This window comes from Nakaseomyces glabratus, chromosome K (genome assembly GCF_010111755.1).
Source record: "Nakaseomyces glabratus chromosome K, complete sequence".
NCBI classification, from domain to species: Eukaryota; Fungi; Ascomycota; class Saccharomycetes; order Saccharomycetales; family Saccharomycetaceae; genus Nakaseomyces; species Nakaseomyces glabratus.
Genome location: NC_088961.1, coordinates 420,177 through 433,374, shown reverse-complemented (window position 1 = coordinate 433,374; position 13,198 = coordinate 420,177). Strand labels below are relative to the sequence as shown.

Below are 13,198 nucleotides of genomic sequence, written 5' to 3'. Positions count from 1 at the left end.
AATGTTGAGATCTACCATTGTGCCGAGAGGCTTCAGCCAGATACCGAAAAGGCACATACTAGGTAATCAGCCATATTTCCGTCCCAGCTCGAGGAGAAGTATATCTACATTTCAGACCATAGCCGATACCTTCACGACGTTGCATGATGTATCAGGAATTCATTGGGTAGTGCTAATACCGGTGACTACGTTTGCCTTGAGGACGGTGTTTACGTTGCCGTTAAGTATATGGCAAAGGCGACGGATAGTCAAGCAACAAGAGTTGAGGAAGCTAGTGGCACCTATATCGTCTATTGTCAAGATGAGACTAGCTGTTACGAGCAAGAGTGCGAAGGAGAAGAGATTAGAGAGTGGTAGTGATATTACAATTGCGAAACCTGTAGGTGGTCTGAGTGCTGAGAATCTAACACCCGAACAAATTACGTTATTGGCGGTAAAGGAGACCCGTAAGCGTCAGAAATTGTTGTTCAAGAAGTATGGCGTGCAGATGTGGAAGAACGCTGTGTTGCCATTGGTGCAAATACCTCTATGGGTCACCGTATCCATGGGCATCAGAACACTCACAGAGAACCCGCTCCGTGAGAAACTGTACAACAACGGCTGGCTCAGCTCCGTGGGGATAGACGAGAACTTATACCTCAGCGAACCACTAGAGGCCTACCCGTTTGCGGTACCATTAGTGCTGGGCACATTGTCGATGCTCAACGTGGAGTACAACGGCAAAGTGATCCAAGGCGACTCAGCGAAGAACCTGGGACTGAAACTACGTGCAGACAACAGCAGACTTCAACTGGGGATACAAACTATCCTGAACGTGACAAGAATAGGTACTGTGTTCATGATGGGCTTCTCATCACAAACCGCCTTGCTGCTGTCCCTGTACTGGATCAGCTCACAGCTGTACTCCTTGCTACAGAACATATTCTTGAACTGGCTGTGGCCGTACCAGCGGTAAACATGTAAATAGAATGTATAAGAGAAAAGCTCCTACTGCCAAGCTCACAGTACCGTTAGTAACCTGTATGTTAAGAAGTATATTACTCACTGTGCCCAACATCACACCCAACGTGGATGGAGTCAAGGGCTACAGTAAAAGCAATAGCAATATTAAGAAAAAGGCATCTTGCGCTCAGAAAACACCGCACACTTCAATGAAGATTGCAAAAAAAAAGAAACGTTAAAGGCATAATCCACATGCTTGCCCCACCAGCCCGTACGCTACTTTCTACTGCAGTTCAGCTTGCTACACGAGTTATACTGGCTGAGAAAGGATGACTTCCCTTCTCTCACTGGCAAGTTGGTAAACAACTCGAAGGACAAAGTTGCGATGAGTTCACAAGAAGCATTGCTAATTTAACAGAATTGCAAGAAATCAATATTGTTCGGTGTAACAATTAATTAAGCAATATAAAAGAGCTGGAATGGTGACTTCTGGGAAGTCATTTCTTTGTAGTGAAAAGTATAAATTGGAGCCAATGTTTTGGTAAAGTTGGTTTCTCCAGAACACTGAGGTTGTCAAGATGTTTTTTCTTTGAGATGTATTGTAGTGTAAAATAAGTACTTAGATATAAAAACTTGGTAATCATTACAAAAGTGCTTGAAAATAGTGATCTACGCTATCTTTTTTTTTGGAATATCTTTTTAAGAGAAGGGTCTCTGTAACTTCCATTGGAACCACTGACACTTATAGAAAACAGTACAAACACTGACACGAAAGATGGCTTTTGTACAACCTGGTCCACAAGCTTTGTCCCCATTCAGGGTGGAGAACTTGATCCAGGATATCAACAATGTTACCGGCAGCAACTCTATCAAAGTGGTGCGTTCTTGCTATATCCACTATGCTCAAGTCCTGACTGAATTGAGCGCGGAACAGAAGAATGTCTTGGAAGTACTGTTGACTTACGATTCTCCCTTGGATACCCAGAACGACGAGTACTCCAAGCAGCTATTCGACGCTATAAAGGAGGACAAAGTTGGCAGTGACCTCGGAGACGACACTTACCTGATCAGAATCTTGCCAAGAGCTGGTACTGTCTCTCCATGGGCTTCCAAAGCCACTAACATTGCGGCTGTTTGTGGTCTAGATCACAGCATCAAGAAGATAGAAAGAGGTGTAGCTCTGCTAATCAAAGTTATACCTGGTTTCCCAATCGCTGACCACTTAAACGAACTATCCCTAAAGTCTGTCTTCGACAGAATGACCCAGACGTTGTACATCAACGAGATTCCTCCTATGAGCGCTCTGTTCCATTTTGAGTTGCCAAAGGACATTACTACGTTCCCATTGGTATCCGATGAAGCTACAGGCTCTCCAAAGGAACTTTTACAAAAGACTAATAAAGATCTAGGCTTGGCCCTTGATGCAGGCGAAATTGACTACTTAGTACACGTTTTCGTTGAAGTGCTAAAGAGAGACCCAACAGATGTTGAATTGTTCATGTTTGCTCAAGTCAACTCAGAACATTGTCGTCACAAGATTTTCAATGCTGACTGGACCATTGATGGTTTAAAGAAGGATCTATCATTGTTTCAGATGATCAGAAACACTCACAAGACTACCCCAGACTACATCATCAGCGCATACTCCGACAACGCTGCTGTTGTGGACACAGAAAACCAAGGTTTCTTCTTTGCCCCAGACTCTACAACCAAAGAATGGAAGGCTACGAAGGAAACTATTCCTATGCTAATCAAAGTCGAGACACACAACCACCCAACTGCCGTATCACCTTTCCCAGGTGCTGCTACTGGTTCTGGTGGTGAAATCAGAGACGAAGGTGCCACTGGTAGAGGTTCTAAGACCAAATGTGGTTTGAGTGGTTTCTCTGTCAGTGATTTACTAATTCCAGGCCATAAGCAACCATGGGAGTTGGATATTGGAAAACCATCTCACATTGCATCTTCTCTTGATATAATGATCGAAGCTCCTTTGGGTTCTGCTGCATTCAACAATGAATTCGGTAGACCATGTATCAACGGTTATTTCAGAACTCTAACAACAAAGGTTAAGAACACCCAAAATAAAGAAGAAATCAGAGGTTTCCATAAGCCAATCATGATTGCTGGTGGTCTAGGTACGGTAAGACCAAAATTTGCGCTAAAGAACAAGCCAATTACCGCCGGATCTCCAATCATTGTGTTAGGTGGTGAATCTATGCTAATCGGTCTTGGTGGTGGTGCGGCTTCATCAGTTGCCTCTGGTGAAGGTTCTGCCGAACTAGACTTTGCATCTGTTCAAAGAGGTAACCCTGAGATGGAGCGTCGTTGTCAACAGGTTATTGATGCATGTGTTTCCCTAGGGGATGCTAACCCAATCCAATCTATTCACGATGTCGGTGCAGGTGGTTTATCGAATGCTCTACCAGAATTAGTTCACGATAGTGGTCTAGGTGCTAAATTTGATGTTAGAAGAGTTTTAACATTAGAACCGGGCATGTCTCCAATGGAAATTTGGTGTAACGAGTCTCAAGAAAGATATGTCCTTGGATGTAGTCAAAAAGATCTTCCAATCTTCGAAGAAATTTGTAAGAGAGAAAGGGCTCCTTACGCTGTTGTTGGTTTTGCTACTTCTGAAAACCGTCTATTAGTTGAGGATTCCTTTTTGGAAACGACACCAATTAATCTAGATATGTCAATTCTATTCGGAAAACCTCCAAAGATGTCAAGAGAAGCTAAAACTGAGCCATTGAAGCTACCAACTGCTGATCTTAAGGTGATCCCATCCTTGGATGAAGCAGTTAAGAGAGTTTTAAACCTTCCATCTGTCGCTTCTAAATCTTTCTTGATCACTATCGGTGATAGATCAGTGACCGGTTTAATCGACAGAGACCAATTTGTGGGACCATGGCAAGTTCCAGTAGCTGATGTAGGTGTCACAAACACATCTCTTGGTGACTCTATTTGTAAGACAGGTGAGGCTTTGGCTATGGGTGAAAGACCTGTCAACGCACTAATCTCTGCTGCTGCTTCAGCTAAATTATCTGTTGCCGAATCATTGCTGAACTTATTTGCAGCCGATGTCAAATCATTAAAACATGTAAAACTTTCAGCTAATTGGATGTCTCCTGCTTCTCATCAAGGTGAAGGATCAAAGCTTTATGAGGCTGTTCAAGCAATTGGTTTAGACCTATGCCCAGAATTGGGCGTTTCTATTCCTGTAGGTAAAGACTCCATGTCAATGAAGATGAAATGGGATGACAAGGAAGTAACTGCTCCTCTTTCTCTAAACATCACTGCTTTCTCCCCAGTGTCTGATACTTCTAAGACATGGACTCCATTATTGAAGAAGGACTCTGACTCAGTTTTGGTATTAGTTGACTTGGCCGCAAAGAAAGAAAAATCATTGGGTGGCAGTGCTCTACTACAAGTTTTTAACCAAGTTGGTGACTCATCACCAACTGTCCATGACAACAGAACCCTAAGAGGTCTTCTAGAAGCTATCATAGAACTGCATAACAGTGATATTGTTCAAGCCTACCATGATGTCTCTGATGGTGGTTTACTGGTCACCCTTCTTGAAATGGCATTTGCTTCCAGATGTGGTCTGAATGTCAAGATTCCAGTTCAAGATGATGCTGTATTCAAGTCATTATTTAGTGAGGAATTAGGAGCTGTCTTCCAAATCTCAGCCTCCAAGCTTGAAACCTTCCAACAAATACTGTCCAAACACAATGTGACCGACGAGTACATTGAAATTGTTGGTTCCCCTGACTTCAATTCTCAACAAATCAAGATTGCTGATGCCAATGACAGTGTTATTTTCGAAGACACCAGAGGTAAGCTACAACAAGTATGGAGTAGCACTTCTTACCAAATGCAAAGGCTAAGAGATAATCCAAAGTACGCCGATGAAGAATTTGCCAATATACTAGATGACAAGGACCCAGGTCTACACTATACATTAACTTTTGACCCAAGTGATGATCTTGAAATCCCAAAGACTTTGAATACTATTAGACCTAAGGTTGCTATTTTGAGAGAACAAGGTGTCAATGGTCAGATGGAAATGGCATGGTGCTTCCAACAAGCTGGTTTCAACTCAGTTGATGTTACCATGACCGATTTAATCGATGGCAGGGTCCATTTAGATGACTTTGTTGGTCTTGCTGCTTGCGGTGGGTTCTCCTATGGTGATGTCTTAGGTGCTGGTGCTGGTTGGGCCAAGTCTGTGTTATATCACGAGGGTGTCCGCCAACAGTTTGTTAAGTTTTTCCAAGAGAGAGAAGATACTTTTGCCTTTGGTGCTTGTAATGGTTGTCAATTTTTGACCAGATTGAAGGATTTAATCCCCGGTTGCGAGAACTGGCCAACCATGGAGAGAAACTTCAGCGAACAATACGAGGCTCGTGTCTGTATGGTTGAGATCACTGATGAGACCGGCAACGAGAAGAGCGTCTTCCTAAACGGTATGGGCGGTTCTAAGTTCCCAATTGCAGTTGCTCATGGTGAAGGTAGAGCCAAGTTTGCCAACGATGGTGCTTTGCAAAAATTCGAATCTGGCGACCTTGGATCTATCAGATATGTTGACAATTATGGCAATGTCACCCAGAGGTTCCCATACAACCCTAACGGTTCGGTGAACGGTATTGCTGGTATCAGATCGCCAAACGGCAGAGTGTTGGCTATGATGCCTCACCCTGAGAGAGTTTGCAGATTGGAGGCCAACTCGTGGTACCCAGAGGGCAAGTTTGGCGAGTGGAAGGGTTATGGTCCATGGATCAGACTGTTCAGAAACGCCAGAAAATGGGTCGGTTAAGTACTACCATTTCGAAGAGCGTTATTAATTTGTATATTAGATTAGATGTTAATAAGATAGTAAAGTAATTCTGAAATAAATATTGAGTTTATTATTTTTTTAACAAATGTTTATAAAAAAATAAGTACTAGAGAAAGAAAAAAACAAATCTATGAAAAGTAATAAGTTAAAATGAGTTGTGTGAATGGGGGGTTTGCGTTACATCAATAAAAGGAAAGAGAAGTAAAAGAATAGAAAAAAAAATTAGTGCTAAAAAAAAAGGAGTAATGTGTCTTTCTTTATTTTTTTCTTTCTTCTTTAAATTCTTTAAACGTCACATAATAATTGGTTAATTCTGTTTGTTATTGAAAAAAACAAAATCAAATGAAAGCGAGTTAGTGAAAAAAAAGTATAGTGATATGTAGTCCGAGTCTAGAAGAGAGCAAATCAATTGGTCTTCTTAGCCTTTTGTTCAGCCTTGGACTTCATTCTTTCTTCTCTGGCGACCTTAGCTTCTGGACCAGATTCGGTGTCCAGACAGTAATCCCACCATCTGAAAGAAGAAGCGTAGTTACCGATGAAGTAGTGGTGGTGCAAGTCGTGGTGTTCGGCACCGGCCCAGAAAGGCAAGAACTTGTTCAAGGACCATGGGAAGTCGTAACCGGAGTGAGAGTCGACGGCTTGGAACAGTCTCAAGGTAATCCATACACATAAGGTGAACAAATGCAAGTTACCAGTGTACATGACGTATAGGATTGGCATACCGACGGTACCGAAACCTAGAGACATAGTTTCCAATGGGTGAGCGTACTCAGCGGATAGACCGAATGGGGCAGCGTAACGGTGGTGTTGCTTGTGGATGTACTTGTAGAAGACACCGTAGTGGAATAGCCTGTGGGCCCAGTAGTGCCACATGTCTTCCAAAACGAAGAACAGAGCGATCTCTAGGGACATTTTCTTGATTGAAGGGAATGGGACTTCGACGGTGATACCTAGTTTTTCACACATTGGGTGGAAAGTCCAGATTGGGATGGCCTCGACCAAGAAGTGGGACAGCAGGACGGCCTTCAAACAGTATAGTTGTTCCTTGGTGGAAGGAATCTTGGTTGGTTGCAACTTCCACTTTCTGAAGTATGGGATTTGGTCAATGATGAACCATGGCAGACATCTGAAGAAGTACATGAACTCGTGCAATAGGAAGAACATTAGACCGGTGGCTAGAACATCGTTGTTCATGTAAGTGTACCAAGCAGCCCAGTATTGCTCCATAAAGTTCAACTGTGGTTGAAACTTACCGATGTTGGCCAAGGTCTTGAAGTAAGTGTCTTCGCGGACCAAGTCCGTCAATGTAGCGTTGTTGAAAACGGCAGACATAGTTTTCTTTTTTGTTAAGGCTTGTTGTTTTGTCTAAGGCTCTAAATGTGAGAAAGAAGAATAGATATCCTGTTTACCAAATTCTTATCTTATCAAGTTTATATAGTTTTTTTCCTACAATTACTACAAACGAGGTAGAAGACTTGTAAAGGAAAATTCTTTAAGCCCATTATTTGAGAAGTTAAACGACCATCAACCGTTAGATCCTTCAGCTTTCTTTTTTTCAATTTTTTCAATTTTTTCAATTTTTTTTTGCTTGTCTTTGTAATGAGAATCACTGCTACTTCGAGCCCATCCTAGCCTTTCTTGCTTTGTCTTTTTTTCTTATTTAAACCCGACGGAATGATCGGACAGAGGGTGCGACACTTATGTGGACGAGGTGATATCAACAAGCTTCCTCGAAGGTTACGAGAGTTGAGTTAGTTCTGGGTTCTGGATTTTGTGGGTTTCTGGATGTAATGGATATGTGGATTCTGCAGTAGGGGGAAGCAGTGAGGCAAGACGTGCACGAGCAAAGTGGGATCAAGTCATTCGTTTAGTCTCTAGCAACACACTCGTTTATTATTTGTGAGCGACCTGCTCGTAAAAGGACCCAGTAGTAAACGACTGTAAAACGTTACGAGTGATTCTTGATTTAGTGCTTTGGAACTATAGGGACTATAGGGACTATAGGACTATAGGGACTTACGATATCTTGCAATATTTGACAATGAGTTGCAAAAGAAAAACTTGCATTGCGGACAGCTATAAGTGCGATGCTGGTATAAGCTTATCGGAGCTAACAAAAGCATCGTTTGACTAAAAAAAAATTCGTTTACATCACCATTGTGCTTATACCAAGACATCGGAAAGCCGATACATCTACCAAGATTACTTCAATATGTTCTAGTTATTTTTCAAGTGTCAGTCTTGTAGTCATTTGTTTATATTCATCGAGCAGGAAAGTACTTAAACGTCGCTGCTCTAGCATTAGAGATGCCAGAAAAAATAGGTAACAAAATATGAGTGTCATCATTGTAGAAAAAAAAGTTGCAAAATAACTAGAAAATATCGATTACAGAAAAAAAAACATCTTGAAGACGTTTCGAAGAAGGAATATTCTCTTAGATCTCCTGATTACCAATAAAACATCCTTCCTCGTTCTTTCTTCGCCATGTACGGTTTGGCCACCTACTTTCAAATAAATGTAATAAGCAACACAATACCTCAAATTCTGGACAAGTCTGCTCTTTATATACTAATTTCAGATGAAGCCCTTTCAAGAAGGAAATTGAAAAAAAATTAAAAAAATTTGTGTCTTGTGTCGTATCAAGATACGGTTATTTCAAGGGCTTACGATCAGAGAAATTAGGGCTTTTTGCTGAATGAATCAAACATTGATATAGAGAAGGACGCTAATTATACAGCTATATTTTATTCTTGTTTTTATATGCTACATCTCTTGCACCAATGTAGCATTACTTGTGCTTCTGACTTTTGTTGTTTCTTTAATGGCGTTGATTTGCGATTGAAGATTCTTAATCTCGAGGTTGAAATTTTTCTGGGTTCTTGCTAATCTTTCCACCCATTTGTCAAATACTCCATCTTCGGCTATTAACCTCTCAGTGTATTTTTGTTTCAGAGCCGAGACTTTGTCGAGATATGTCGGATTTGTGAATACAGTCATCTCTTCATCTACTCTACTCTTTGCCACAGAGTGGTATAGCAAATATTCTTGTAGGCCGCGCAGATCAGTATTATTCTCCACATCGTCTCTGGCGTTCTTAATCCGGTACTCAAGTAAATATTGTCGACACCTTTCATAGTATGTTTCAGTACTTTCTACAAATTCTGTGCACGTTTCTCCAAATATGAGGTCCCTTAGTTCATTGAATTGTAACTTGTCGAAACTAGTCTTAAATTCAAGTGGTCTAATAACATTTTTTTGCCAATGGTATACCATAGATTGAATTTTGACACAATATGGGACATTACCATATACTTCTTTAGTTTTGTCTCTGGATTGGAAAAACCTGCAAATTTTTATATTTTGTAATCTTATAACATCTTTAACCCTTTGTTTTACCGCGGTTAATTCGGCTTCTGTCAGATAATCGCTCTTCGATAAAACAGGTATCAAGTTGCACCGCGATGACAATTCCCTCATGCTAATAATATCAATTGGATGCAACTGTGTGTCACAAGCTTCAATGAAATACAGACAGCAATGGACACGGCTATCTCTCTTCTCTTCTTCTCTATATGGTTGCTCTTCTTGAAAAACATATCGAGTCATTTGTTCATCAAGGTAGTTTATTAAAGGTACCCAGCAATAATTATTGTTGATTTTATTTGCATATCCAGGAGTATCAACTATTTGCAATTTTAGATTTACACTTCCATCATGATTTTGTAACAAAAAATGATAATTCTCTAATGGCAAAGATCCATGTTCTTGATGTTGGGTAGGAGGAATAAGTTCCGTTTCAAATAATGAATTAATAAATGTTGTTTTCCCTACCCCGCTCCGTCCAGCTACCATCAGATTGAATATCATCCCCTCTCGAGCATATCTTTTATCTATTTGACCAAGAATCATTGATAATCCAATGTCAAGTTCTTCAAAAAGCATCTTCCTCCTTTGCACATCCTGAGCCGGTTTTACTCTTCTGTCCTCTTTGAATATTTGCCCTTCACCAAACAGAACAAAGCTAGCATCATTTAGATAATCCAGACTATCTAATTCATAACTGTTATCATCTATCATTACTTTAGATAAACCAATTCTTAAGTCAATATGTCCCAATATACAGAATTGTAATCAGATATAATAAAGTCGTCAGAATCTTCATGTATATTACTTATTCTAGAAACCACTAGTATTATAATCAACAATTGTTTTTCAATATGCTCAATTTGTTTTTTTATTTATATGTAAGTCGACTCATTTCCCAATTTGATAATTAGCCGCCTGCTTATACTAAGTTACTGATGACACAAAGTTTGACGCACTCACCTTTGAACGCAAGCAGTTTAGATAGCGCATGACAAATAGCTCATATATTCTAGTTACTATGGATGATTTATGAATGAATTTGATTTCTGTATATAAATATGCAATTAATGTTCTTCTTCTAGCTGTACTATACTTGTATTTGTTAGATGATACTAATGTTTAGCAGAGCCTGAATAGAAATCCCGAAAATAAAATGCAAAGCTCTGAATTAGTGGGGTAAGAACCGACCTAGATATAATGTCACGTCAATGAATTCTTTATATTGTATGTGTGCTACACCATCTTGGTTTTTATCAAATTTTCTGAACAATTTAGTCAATCTCATTAACCAAACCAGAGCTTCGACGAACTTGTCAAACTTCAACTCCTTCGCATTATTTGCAGGATTTATAAACTCTGCATACTGATCGAAGAGCTTTTCACTTACCTCAACTGGTACCATATAACCTAATTCCTGTAGGGAGTTGTGAAACTCGCTCATTGTGATCGTGTATGAGCCATTAATATCATTATCCACATATATCTTCCTCCATTTCTTCACCCTCTTATATAAAGAGATAAACTCTGATTCATTAACTGTCCCAAATCGAGTGGCACCAAACAGATTTATTAGTGCATCCACAGCCGATATACAAAAATGTGTATTATCATCATTCTGTAGAAGATTTTGCAACTCTTCTGCAGTTAGCCTTTCCTTTCCTCGCACATCATGGTTATGAAATAGTTGAATTGCTATTCTCGTATCCTTGGCATCCTCTTCACTCAATGTTTGGGATGAATCTCGCAATGCCCCTTTTGTTCGAGAAAGCATCGCATTTTGTGCAACTTCTGGTGACTTATTAGCTATTCTAGGCGGTGTATGTGACACCTGGGCCTGAGCTCTCTGCATGGCAGCGGATGGTGGAACCATTGCCGGTGGAGATGACACTATCCTTCCTTGTCCGCCATAGTTGTTACCTCTCAAATTTTGTACCGGATTTCCTATCATTTGCTGTGGTATTGGTCTTGTCTTGGAGGATGAATATGCATTTGGGATCGGCATCTGTTGTAGTTGTGGTTGTGATAACGACTGATGTTTCGGTACATATGAAGCACCATGAACATAGTCTCCTGAAGATCTCCCAGTGGGCATCGGCTGACCCATACCAGGCTCTGAAGGAGTCCTAACATTAGGCTTCCTCACTCTAGGTTTTTTGTCTTCCTCATTCCTTTTTGTATTTTGCATGGCCTCTTTTGGTGTTGCATATAAGAGCAAGTCATCACCTGCCGCATACTTTAACTTCCTTGCACACATATTCCTCTCGTCCCTATGGCAGTCAAAATCACTATTCTATTTTAAGTCTGCTCTAAGCCTCATACACAAATTTCCTAAAATATTACTATTGATTTTCGGTAAACTATTGTCACAATAATCACAATAAACAAAAATTGGATATACAGCTAATATATAGCCTTGATCTTAACTGTCTATGATCACTGTAGCTGCTAAATTTATCACCTGAACAGACTGCTGATCAACTGTCACTAGTGATGCCAAAACCAAATAGCAGTTCGTGAGCCTTAGCAACTTCAATTCTCTGAGTTAAATTGTCTCGAAAGTGATGAAACGATAAAAGTGTTTAAAGCTCGAGGTGGAGACCTATTTTGCCTTTCAGTTGTTGTGCTCATCACTAATATTATTTTGATTTTTTTTTTCACTTAACTAAATTCACGCATGTGGAAAAAAACACTGCCCTTGATTTGAGCTGATTTACGAATTAGTAGTATAATAAAAGAACCACCAAACATTTTATATTTTATAACAACCATAACTTAACCAACTGAAGCTATATCTTTAGTTCCTTTTACACTCGTTTAGACCAATTTAACGTCGCCTTTGATAGTGAAAAATTATCTAGAACAGGTCTAGTTCTCAGAATACTTTAAGCGTTGAACTCCGACTAGGACTCGCTAGGTAAATGCTGTGCAGGAAAACCTGTTTCTTTTGATAATAGCCGAGAAGGTGCCTTATTATTTGATTTAATTAACTACCTTACCTTTTTGAGTTTCATTTATGGAATTGTATTATTCTGCAAAGGTTTAGCTAGCAACATTATGATTCTCATTTCATTAGGGCATTTTTGTGATATTCACGGACCAACTATAATAATTGTAACACAGGAAGGAGAAATAGGGAACTCAGGTAATGAGCTATTACTGCCAGATTACCCAACTGAATCATACTGTGAGTCATGCATGGTTAAAATACCAGATTGTGACGGTAGCGATGAAAATGGAGCCGATGTCGATACAGAAGCAGAGGTATCCACAACTGACACAATCAGTGAAAATACCCTGCTCCCTGCTTCAAATGTACCAAGATCTATCAGGTCAAAACTTGGCGAAAAATCCTTTGTGTCCTCTCAATACTCAGCTATTAGGTACCAATTACTTACATCAATGATACGAAAGGCATTTTCAGAAGAGACAATGATATATGATGGCTCACCTTCTGTTTTCTATGATGAAAGTAAGGGTCTGAATTTAGTAATGGGCTTTAAACTACATGATCCTAATGCCAGAGGAAACGAGAGAAGATACTGCCTTATTTTAACGATTGAATCTGTCGATGAAACGAATGCGATGGGATTAATTGCAGCTCATTGGCACTTCATAGTAGGCGGGTTTTCAATGATGATCAATGCAATCAAGGAAAAACATGCTCAAAATAATGATGGATTAGAAAGCAATCATGACTTACAGAAAAATTTCACACAAGATATTGGCAACTACTTAAGAGCAAATAAAGGCAAATGTGCACGCAATCTATCAGAATTGACAAATGATAAATTCACATTTTTACGAATACACAAATGGAATACATACATGATAGATACTCTCTGCTCTAAGTTACAAAGGGCCGATCAATCTTCTGTCATAAAAGAGAGATCAAAACATGCTTCTTAGCGTTATCAACATTTAACATTTTCTCCCCACTCAACCTTATTACCAATTGTTCTTCATAATTATAATTTCTATTGTTCTTTATTAGAATTACATAATTCAATGCATAATTAATGACTTTATGATATTATATGAATTTTTTTAAAACA

The 13,198-nt window shown here is 39.7% G+C and overlaps 6 protein-coding genes across 6 annotated transcripts; 3 read left to right on the top strand and 3 right to left on the bottom strand.

Moving 5' to 3' along the window:
- Position 1: 1 nt before the first annotated feature.
- Positions 2 to 955, top strand: COX18 (membrane insertase COX18; the record flags this gene model as incomplete). Its single annotated transcript, XM_448422.1, has 1 exon — positions 2 to 955. One exon carries the CDS (start codon positions 2 to 4, stop codon positions 953 to 955), a length of 954 nt encoding a protein of 317 aa, XP_448422.1.
- Positions 956 to 1,717: 762 nt separating this feature from the next.
- Positions 1,718 to 5,758, top strand: ADE6 (phosphoribosylformylglycinamidine synthase; the record flags this gene model as incomplete). Its single annotated transcript, XM_448421.1, has 1 exon — positions 1,718 to 5,758. The coding sequence occupies one exon, from the start codon at positions 1,718 to 1,720 to the stop codon at positions 5,756 to 5,758; it is 4,041 nt and encodes a 1,346-aa protein (XP_448421.1).
- A 426-nt stretch (positions 5,759 to 6,184) lies between these two features.
- On the bottom strand, positions 6,185 to 7,111 carry ERG25 (methylsterol monooxygenase; the record flags this gene model as incomplete). Its single annotated transcript, XM_448420.1, has 1 exon — positions 6,185 to 7,111. The coding sequence occupies one exon, from the start codon at positions 7,109 to 7,111 to the stop codon at positions 6,185 to 6,187; it is 927 nt and encodes a 308-aa protein (XP_448420.1).
- Positions 7,112 to 8,543: 1,432 nt separating this feature from the next.
- Positions 8,544 to 9,857, bottom strand: SPR3 (septin SPR3; the record flags this gene model as incomplete). Its single annotated transcript, XM_448419.1, has 1 exon — positions 8,544 to 9,857. The coding sequence occupies one exon, from the start codon at positions 9,855 to 9,857 to the stop codon at positions 8,544 to 8,546; it is 1,314 nt and encodes a 437-aa protein (XP_448419.1).
- Positions 9,858 to 10,314: 457 nt separating this feature from the next.
- PEF1 (Pef1p) lies at positions 10,315 to 11,400 on the bottom strand (the record flags this gene model as incomplete). The annotated part of the gene is made up of 1 exon (XM_448418.1): positions 10,315 to 11,400. The coding sequence occupies one exon, from the start codon at positions 11,398 to 11,400 to the stop codon at positions 10,315 to 10,317; it is 1,086 nt and encodes a 361-aa protein (XP_448418.1).
- Positions 11,401 to 12,200: 800 nt separating this feature from the next.
- LST7 (Lst7p) lies at positions 12,201 to 13,052 on the top strand (the record flags this gene model as incomplete). Its single annotated transcript, XM_448417.1, has 1 exon — positions 12,201 to 13,052. The coding sequence occupies one exon, from the start codon at positions 12,201 to 12,203 to the stop codon at positions 13,050 to 13,052; it is 852 nt and encodes a 283-aa protein (XP_448417.1).
- Between the last annotated feature and the right edge of the window lie 146 nt (positions 13,053 to 13,198).